We start from the raw sequence: 10677 nt of genomic DNA, 5'->3' as shown, positions 1-10677 counted from the left end.
TTGCAGCTTTTGTATCAAAGTGTCAAAGCACTTCTGTCTTTGCAAATTAAATGTGTTACTTTCTATTCCATTTAACTTAAAAAGAAACAAGACTGACAGTGTTTTTACAGTACATTAAGTGGGCATTAAGATAAAGTGATTTGCACTAAAAGAGGGAGGCGTGACTTTTTTTTAAAGTTTTCAGAATTGTTGAACACATTTGCTTGAGGGGGAAGGGGTATGATGATGGTACAATCAAGCAACATCCTTTTCTTTTGGGAGACTTTTTTTTTTTAGGCTTGTAAAGTGTATCTCAACTAAAACATGCCTGAAAACATGCCCAAATAAGACTTTTTACCTAAACTTGAAAAGTTTGGAAAGCATGACTCAAGCCAGTTCTCAAGGCTCAAAGAACAGAAAGTGTATAAACCCGCCCCCCACCAAAATGTATTACTTTAATAAATTCCATGTTTTTGATTGCCTAATTTTTGCACATTTAGGATTAGCGATATCATTCACATTTAACTATTCACTCCTTTGCTGTGTGACATACCAGTGCTTACCCAGCACAAGGACAAGGAAATTACATTAAATATAAGCAGAAGCAAAGCTGGGCAGTATGGTTTTGTCTCTGTTAAAGATGGATGATATACAAAAAAAAGTAAAAAATTGGCCTGTATGGTAAGAGATATTGAAGGCCGCCTGAAATTCTTTCAATAAAGTGGAGTGTTTTCTCTCTAGGCACTCCTGACTGCTGAGTGCTTACTAAATATTACATTTGCCATAAAAAAGCAGAAGCCTGGGAGAGGTGCCCCTTTCATTCTGTGCCATATCGCAAATCAATATACGGTTCTAAGCATCCCTTTGATCTTTGTCCATTTGAGAATCATGCCCTGTTGCAGTGCAAGCTGGGACAATGCTGTTGCTATTGTAATTGGCAGAACAGTTCATCTTACTACTACTTAGCTTCCTTTGAAAGGGCCTGAGTTGATGTTGCTGTAAAACTAAATCCCTAGTTACAGGAGTTCAAGGTGTTTATTTTTGGTTTTGTTTTCTTTTTGAACAAAAGAGGAATAAATGGTTTTCCGCCTTTGCTTATTAATAGCAGTAGCTGTAGTAAAACAAACTAGCCCTGAGTTGACATTCACTACTAGGCTCTTGCTCTAGGGGATAATTCATGAGGAACTGAGCAGACATCAGTAGAAATTGCTTTTGCCCATCTCTACTCTGTGGTTATCTATTCCAGGTAGTGCTCTTCCCTTGCGTAATGTAGAAGGCTTAGGTTTTCTCATCCGTGCTCAGCTGAACAGAGTGCATACCTCCCCAGGACACCGTCTGTTCTTAAGTTATTTTCAATTCCTCACCACTGATTATGATACACATATTATCATGCATCATATGAAATGACTCACCAAATGGGCTCTCTGATATACCTTGCTTCTTGCATGCACCCCACATCAAGCAGCCAGGTACACTCTCCATACAAGGTGTATGGGCAAGCTGTCACCCCCTCCATCTGACTATATTTATAAACGCAGAAAAGCACACGTGGTTTCCATGGACTCAGTTTCTCTGTTTTGTAAAAAGTTATGAGGCTTTCCCACATTTTCCCAGCCCTACAGATCTAGGAGAGAAACAGTACTCTTTCACTCCTGGCTCCATCTCCTCTTCCCCAGTTTAGAGGAGAGAGCAGATTGGAGAGGCAGCCTATATCAATTTAATTCTCTTTTTCCATGTTGTAAGAGGTTCTAAAAGAAAAAAAGTTTCTCAATCCCAGCTCGGAAACTGACTTTTCCAAGTTATAACAGAAAAGCCCCTTTTTTATAAGAGGTCCGATTAGATTTGAATCAAGGAGCTTCATGAAATTGTGAGGACCTAATTCTGCACCCTATGCACATGTGGAGTAGCTCATTCTCATTCTCACCCAAACATTGCCATTGAAGCCAATATAGAAATGTGACTGAAGTCAGTAGAGCTAGTCTCATGAGGAAGTCTTGCTTTGAGGAAGCACTAGGTCAGCGTTGCAGAATCAGACACAAATGTAAATATATACTATTACTAATGGGCATTTTTACATGTGCTCCAGGAGTGTGTGTGTGTGGGGGGGGGGGGGGGAAGGGAGGAGGGCACTTTAATTAGAGTGGCTCTTGGAGACTCTCTAATTAAATTGCCTGGAGTATCTTGTGCATCAGCATCCCTGCACTTCAAAATGGTGGAGGGGGGGCACTTTATCTAAAGCTCCTTTGACGAGCTTAAGATAAAGCTCTCCCACCGCCATTTTAAAGCACAGGGATGCTGATACATGAGACACAGATGCTAGCTGGAGCGCGGTAATTACCGTGCTTTAGCAAGCTTGAGTAATTGGGTCTGCTCCAACACGCTGTAATTACAGTGCATCGGGGCAGCCTCTGGGCTTGTGTGCAGGCACCCTCATGTCTACAATACAGATGCCCGAGAAGTCTGACAGCGTGAGCTGTTTTCTTCCATCACCATTAATTGAAAGACTGACAGGACACTTTTTCAAGTAGGCAGCAATGTCAATATTAAAAGTAGCACTTGCTGTGACAGCATGTAAATTGTACTTGCTGAGACTGACAAAAGCTACTACCGAGGAAAAAATATTGTACCTAATAATAATAAAATTATATTTATTTTTCAGAAGCCCTAGACAGGAGCTGAGGTCTTGTTTTGTAAGGTCTCTACAGACCCTTCCAGCATAGAGCAGGTAAATGCAACAAATAAGTGAGGGGGACATGCCACAAGACAGACAAGGCAGCAGTGGCAACCCAACAACTGTGGAATCAGTCAGCAAAATCGGGGTGCATTTTTCTTGAAAATGCTAGTTCTTGTAATGTGTCACAGCTTTTTTTTTTCACTTAGGCAGCTGGATTTTCAACAGGACTAATAAAAAGATCAAGTTTTTGTCAAGGGACAATGCAAGGAATACATAAATGGGAAAATACCTCAGTCAGAGATGCATCAAAGTCACTCTGCATTCTAGGCGACTGAACAAGAGAACCATCTTATCCAACCACATGCACTTTATTCCGTCTTTTATGCCATAATTTAAGCTTCATAGTGTGCTGTAAAGTCCTGCTTGGAGTGTCTATTCTCAGCATAAAACTGTTTGTCAAATTTCCATTAAGCTTAAGGTGAAAAATTAATGAGCCATTCTATTTCAAAACTAATACCAGTCTATTATTAATGCAGTAGAAAGTCAAAGATGTGGGTATGTACAATTATGGAAGGGTGTTCGGTCCGATTTTGCCTTTTTAAATAAAGTTTTGGACATCATTAAAATGCTATTTCATGGCATGAAGGGAATTATTGTAATGGAACTTATCAATCAGAGAATACTTCTAGGGCCAGCTTTGTTTATTTTTTATTTAATCTTGACAGGAAGTGACTTCAATAAGAAGCGGTGGGCAAGTACAAGAAGGCTGTACATTGAATCTGGATGAGAACAAACAGCAAGTGAATTCTGTATCTCACACTTCTTCATCTGTAAAAAATGAGAAAAATAAAAGGGAAAGTACAAATATTAAAACAATCATGGGTAAAACAAAGCCCTGTGGATAAGAGAGTAAGAGAAGTCTAATAAATCTTCCTCAACTCTCTTCTATTTTATTCACCTGCATCTCACCCAGTGCCAAAAGTAGCAGTACTAAGCAAAAAAACAGTGTTTTCCCCAGAATTAAATTAAAGGTGTTATATGACAAGAAAGATACTGTCACACTTTCCAAGGATCTTGGAGCATGTCATAATGACTCAACACCACTGAGAGAGAGAGAAAAGAAGTGTTATTCCCATTTGACAGGTACGGAAACTGAGGTTTAAGGATATTCATCACTTTCTCTTTGATGCTGTCAGAAACTAGCTAACAACCAAAGATCATAGACAATTAGGGTTTGGAGGGACCTCAGCAACCTCCTGTTCCAAGCAGGACCAACCCAAATTATATCAGCCCAGCCAAGGCATTGTCTAGACAGGTCTTAAAAACTTCCAGGGATGGAGATTCCACAACTTCTCTGGGTAACCTGTTCCAGTGCTTTACTACCCTTCTAGTGAGAAAGTTTTTCCTAATATCCAACCTAAACTTCCCCTGCTGCAACTTGAGCCTATTGCTCCTGCAACCACTGAGAACAATCCAACTCCATCCTCTTTGGAGCCCCCCCTTCAGGTACTTGAAGTCTGTTATTAAATTTCCCCTCAACCTTCTCTTTTCCAGACTAAATAAGCCCAGTTCCCTCAGCCTCTTGTCCTAAGTCATGTACCCCAGCCCCATAAACATTTCCATTGCCCTCCACTAGACTGCGTCCAATTTGTCTGCATCCTTTCTGTAGTGGGGGGCCCAAAAGTGAACACAGTACTCGACATGTGGCCTCACCAGTGCCGAATAAGGGGAAGAATCACTTCCCTCAATTTCCTGGTAATGCTCCTGCAAATGCAGCCCAGTTTGCCATTAGCTGCCTTCCCAGCAAGAGCACGCTGTCAGCTCATATCCAGCTTATTGTCCACTGTAACCTCCAGGTCCTTTTCTGCAGAGCTGCTATTTAGCCAGTCAGCCCCCAGCTGCACCGGTACCTGAGATTGTTTCATCCTAAGTGCAGAACTTTGCACTTGTCCTTATTGAGCCTCACCAGATTTCTTTTGGTCCAATCCTCCTATTTGTCTAGGGCTCTCTGAATCCCAGCCATACCCTCAAGCATATCTATTACTCACCCCATCTTGGTGTCATCTGCAAACTTGCTAAGGGTGCCATCTTCCAGGTGTTGATGAAAATATTGAATAAAACCAGCTCCACGACTGACTTCTCGGGCTCTCCACTTTATACCATTTGCCAAGTAGGTTTCAGGCCATGATTACTACCCTTTGAGCCTGATGGTCCAGCCAGTTTTCTCTCTGCCTTACAGTCCATTCATCCTGGACTTCTTTAGCTTGCCTGCGAGACTGTTGTGGGAGACTGTATCCAAAGCTTTATTAAAATCAAAGTATATTCCACATCCACAGAGCCAGTCACCTCATCATAGAAGGCAATTGGGTTGATCAGGCATGACTTGCCTGTTGGTGAATCAATGCTGACTGTTCCTAATCACCTTCTCCTCCAAGTGCTTCCCTAAGGGTCTTTACCATGATTTTTCCAGGGATTGAGGTGAGGCTGTCCTGTCTGTAGTTACCCAGATCCTCTTCCTTGCCTTTCTTAAATGATGCTAATATAAAAACTTTAAAAAAAACAACTTAGATTTTGCCTTTTCCTTGAATTTCTGTGTGTCTTTTTAGTTTATTTCTTCCTTAGACTAACAAGGTTTTTTTAGAGCCATACGGAGACGGTGATTCCAGTTTTTTGATTTCATCAACATGGAATCAATACAAAGCCTTCAGCTTTTTGGACATGAACTCCATGTGAATCACAATTGAATGTTGAAATTGGCATTTCAACGCTTCCTGTCATTCATTATGTTGATTTTGCAAATAGCTTTTAACACCCATTCATAATTGTGCAACATCCCTGTGATAATAATTAAAGTAGCTGCTAGAGAAGCAATATTAGGAAAGTATGTAGTGTACTGTTTTGGGTTTTTTTTTTTCTTTCTTAGTTAAAAGCTAAGGGAAAAGAGAGCTGCATTGGAGTGCTGAGTTCTCTGTGGACCACAAGCATATGCTTCACAGACTGACAGTGATCTGTAGTTTCAAACTGCTTTGAAACTTCTGCACTAAACTTATGCTTTTGTAATTCCCAAGCTAATTTGACAGTCTCAGGAAGCTTGAATGAATGCTTCAGTTGCTGGTATTTCTAAAAAATAAATCTGTTTACCTGATTCTAAAAACATACTCACATGTGGTTCATAATTCTGTAGCATTGTCTAATGATCGTATGCACATTACTTGCTGTTTTGTAGCATTGGAAGCAATGAAATAAAGCTGTTAATATTAATTTCCACAATTTTTTTGACAGTCACGCCACATTTAATGTGCATTTTACAAGAATATATTCTGTGCCATTTAAGTTTGCATTCCATTTGCTTTCTCTTAAGTAGTCCAGAAAGTGTAAAGAAAGTGTACATATTATACATAATGATTTTTTTTGTATTTGTAAACATGTGATGATTTCCCTTGTTTATAGATTTTTTTCTCCCCATTGCTCTGTGTATTAAGTCCATCTGGTGGGTTATAATAGGGAAGAGGGGAAGTATTTCTCATTCACAATGTTGTGTGATTCATTACTTCTATAATGCAGACTTACTGGAGTTGGGATGTTATTTTTCTATCTGTCTTCACATACTTTACATCATAGCTTCTTTTAATCCCCCAAACATACCTTAGAACCTCCATTTAAAAAAAAAAAGAAATACCAAAACCAGAGCATATCAATTTAAGGTTTTCTAATCCCAGCCACCTGAGACAAGAGAAGACTGACCCTCGCTCTTGATTAGCCTCTTTTTGTACTAGTGTTTCATAGATTCATAGAGTTTAGGGTCAGAAGGGACCTCAGTGGGCCATCTAGTCTGACCCCCTGCCCCTGGCAGGCAAGAAAAGGGTCACCAAACCTGGGATCATGTGATCCCAGTCAGGTGCCTGTCCAGTGTCCTCTTGAAGACTCCCAAGGATGGGGTGAGTGCCACCTCGCTTGGAAGCCCATTCCAGATCCTGGCAACCCTGACCATGAAGAACGTTTTTCTAATGTCCCGTCTAAACCTCTCCAGTAGCTTATGGCCATTGTTCCTTGTTGTTCCAGGGGGTGCCCTGGTAAACAGATCATTGCCTACTTCGTGTTGCTCTCCCCTTATGAATTTGTACGCTGGCACAAGATCCCCTTTCAGCCTTCTCTTGGAGAGGCTGAAGAGGTTAAGGTCCCTTTGCCTTTCCTCATAGGGCCTTCCTTGCAGGCCTCCAATCATATGAGTGGCTCTTCTTTGGACCTTCTCCAGGTTGTCCGCATCCCGTTTGAACTGCGGCATCCAGAACTGGACACAGTACTCCAGCTGCAGCCTGACCAGTGCCACGTAGAGAGGGAGAATCACCTCCCTGGACCTGCTTGTGAAGCACCTATGGATGCACGACAAGGTGCGATTGGCTTTGCTGACTACTTCATCACATTGATGACTCATGTTCATTCTGGAGCCAACAGTGACTCCAAGATCTCTTTCTGCCTCAGTGGTGCTGAGAAGGTCGCCCCCCAGCCTATAGGTATGATGGCAGTTCCTTCTCCCTAGATGCAGCACCTTGCACTTGTCCTTATTGAATTGCATCCTGTTGCTCTCTGCCCACTTCCCCAACCTGTCTAGGTCAGCCTGGATCTGGTTCCTCCTCTCCAGGGTATTAGCTTCACCCCATATTTTTGTGTCATCCATGAATTTGGACAGGGTGCTTCCCATCCCCTCATCCAGATCATTGATGAAAATATTGAACAGCACCAGCCCCAAAACTGAGCCCTCAGGGACTCCACTGCACACATTTTTCCAGGTTGACACCGACCCATCTACCACCACTCTCTGTTTCATTTCTTTCTTTCTCTTTTTTTGTGTTTTTACATAAACCTGTCCTGATTGGTAAGACTGGGTGTGTCTACATGAAATGCTACATCACCATGGCGTCGGTGGGTGCTATCATGATGTGCAGTAGCTCGTTGCTACTGTGTGGTAAGGTCAAAAACAACCCATGCACTACAGGACTGTGAAGTACCAACTTTTAAAGCAAGTACTAAATGACTGTGCAGTACCAACTGCACAATCAGGGGCATGTGTAAATGTGCCCACTGCGGATAATTAACCTTTGCATGTGAAGGATTCCTTGTTTCTTGAAATCTTCAAATTAAGACTAGATCCCTTTCTCAATCATCTGATATAATCAAGCCAACATACTTGGCTCATTATACGTGTAAGTGGATAGTAGCCTGTATTATGTATGAGGTCAAACTAGATAGGCCCAGCTTTAAAATCTACATATATTAATTTCCATGAATGAAATTAGCTATGTGCTAGGCAAGAACCTGACAACCACTTACATACCAAAATTCCACTACAATTTGTCACAATTTCCCTTTTTAGGAATAAAGCAACTGATACAAACCGGGTTTTTTGAGTTTGACCTTTTCTTAGGGCCAAAGCATGTCAATGGGATTTTTTTTTTAATAAGAAATTTAAAATTTGCCTACGTAAAATTCGGGGCCAATCTTGCAGACTTCACATATACACACCTTCCTGTAAATGGACACATGTTGATATCAGGAATAGGATTTCAAAAGGGCCACAAGGGCTTTCATCGACAGCCAAGGTGATTTGGACACCCAATCCATTAGGTTTCTTTAAAGCCAGGGAACCACACTCTCTGAAGCCGTTTTGAAAATCCCATCTAGATCCATAACATGTCACATTCTTGTTCATTTATGAAATGTTATAAAATTCCTCATTTAACAGTGCTTCAAATAATTGATTTTCCTCTGTTACATTTAACCTATACTTGTGAAGTGGTAATTTATTTTTTGTACTTTAGGAATTGCTTGAATTGTGTGCTATTTAAGTAAATTTGGATTTCTCCTAAGATCGCATTTCTTTACCTTCCTTTCCCCAGCCACCCCCGCTTACTCACTGCCTTTTAAGGTCAGGCAGGATCATTTTGCTTTGTTTAATCTACTGCACAGTTCACACCACGGAACATCACCTGGTGGTGCCAGCATCAAACCCATAAGTTTTAATTGAGCATATCCTCTAGAAGGAAATCAAGTCTTGATTTAAACAGATCAAGTGATGGAGAATCCACTCCACCCCAACATAGCTTTTCCAAAGGTTAATTACCTCCACATAAATTGGATCTGTGCCTGTTGTTATAGCTACTTAGACAGTGCACTCCATCCCTTTCACAGCAGGTCCGTGCCTCTGCGGAGACATAACTAAGCACTAAATTCCTGACCTTCAGATCTGCTCCTCAAGTTGAGAGAGTTTCTGGTTACTTGTGGTTAAACCTGGACTGTAGATTCTTCTCCATAACAACATATTACTGTTGATTTGGTGGATTTTTACTATGGTTAAGGGACCATACCCTGTCTTATCAATCAGGACAGTTTAATTAAAAAAAAAAAAAAAAAAAGAAATGAAACACTAGTCTTCTAAACACTAGTGGAAAGTCTTTAGTGTATTGATCAGAGAAATTAAAATAGTAAAAGAAGAAATTATACAGACTAGTTCAATACTAGTTCACTACAAGGCTCCCTGTTAACTATTTGCTAGAATTTAATTGGAATACTTGTTACTGAGTTCTGATATGTTGTTCACCTGTGACTGTGGTATATGACACCTGTGACAGGTGTCTTTTGAGGGTATAAAGAGCAGTATGCCAGTTTCAACCAAGCTACATATAAGCCAATATACTTTCTGATCATACAATTTATGTGTAATGTTGTCATAGATGCACCATGTGGTCTAGATTTCCAAACTAGGTGGGCACAGAGCAGGCTCTCCTAGGTTTTCTACCTTATCATAAATCCAGTTTCAATATGTGGGCGTTTAGGAAATTGAGTAATAGAGTAGGTCTTGGTTTCTCATGGGGGTTAAGTTCCTTGCAGAGAACCCTCTATCTGCTCTGTCAAAATGAGCAAATACATTTTCTTTTATTTGGAAAGTAATCAGACTATGGAGTCTGAATATTTTTCCATTTTGTAGGGCTTAGTATCTCCTGAGCTACCAAGCAAGCAAATCTTATTTCATCTAATCCTGTTTCTCAGGTCACCCATTTTTCCAGGGACTTTTTCATTGTTTGGAGTGCCCCTCCTCAATTTTCTAAGTATTTGTGTTCTACCGAGTGAATTGGCATTCCTGTTTTACTCACACAGGTTTCTTTACATTTTTAGTAAAAGTAAATCACTTCTCAGCCTCTTGAAGGCTCAGATCAAGTATTTGTTTCTCCTCATGACTCCATTTCCTTCTATATCAGTCTTTTTGGAGGCTCCCCCCGCCTTCCATTACTTTTCCAAATGGTTCTATTCCTTCAAATGCAGGTTCAGGTTGTGGCTTTATACAGATATTCATTTTCTTCTTGGAAAGTCACTGGTCCCTCAGGAGAAACCACAAGTGTAAAGATGTTTCCCAGAGTAAAAATGGCTGCTCCGGGAGAGAAATAACTTGGGAACAACCAGATTAAATCACTCCTAGGAGACTTTATTCTGGGAAAGTAAATGTCTGTACATGCTGTGGCTTATTTCAGAAGAGATATAGTCCTCCAATGAATAGGTATAGTCCTGCATGACGAATAGATCCAAAGAGGTGATACTTCCCCTCTATCAGGCACTGGTCAGACTGCAGTTGGAGTACTGCGTGCAATTCTGGGTACCGCACTTCAAGAGAGATGAGGATAACCTGGAGAGGGTCCAGAGAAGGGCCACTCATATGGTTAAGGGCTTGCAGACCAAGCCCTACGAGGAGAGACTAGAGAACCTGGACCTTTTCAGCCTCCGCAAGAGAAGGTTGAGAGGTGACCTTGTGGCTGCCTATAAGTTCATCACGGGGGCACAGAAGGGAATTGGTGAGGTTTTATTCACCAAGGCGCCCCCGGGGGTTACAAGAAATAATGGCCACAAGTTAGCAGAGAGCAGATTTAGATTGGACATTAGGAAGAACTTCTTCACAGTTAGAGTGGCCAAGGTCTGGAATGGGCTCCCAAGGGAGGTGGTGCTCTCCCCTACCCTGGGGGTCTTCAAGAGGA

The 10677-nt window shown here is 41.1% G+C and overlaps 1 protein-coding gene across 1 annotated transcript in view; it reads left to right on the top strand.

Annotated features, from left to right (window-relative positions):
- The first annotated feature begins 3202 nt into the window (after positions 1-3202).
- Positions 3203-10677, top strand: part of LOC102373839 (inactive N-acetylated-alpha-linked acidic dipeptidase-like protein 2) — a 315106-nt gene continuing 307631 nt past the window's right edge. The window contains exons 1-2 of the mRNA XM_025212511.1: positions 3203-3208; positions 3562-3796. Coding sequence (XP_025068296.1) covers positions 3203-3208; positions 3562-3796 — 241 coding nt within the window. The remainder of the gene's footprint in view (positions 3209-3561; positions 3797-10677) is intronic.

This window comes from Alligator sinensis, unplaced genomic scaffold (assembly GCF_000455745.1).
Source record: "Alligator sinensis unplaced genomic scaffold, ASM45574v1 scaffold1447_3, whole genome shotgun sequence".
NCBI lineage: Eukaryota > Metazoa > Chordata > Crocodylia > Alligatoridae > Alligator > Alligator sinensis.
The sequence above is the reverse complement of the archived record's forward strand: the minus strand, read 5'-3'. Positions and strand labels throughout refer to the sequence as shown.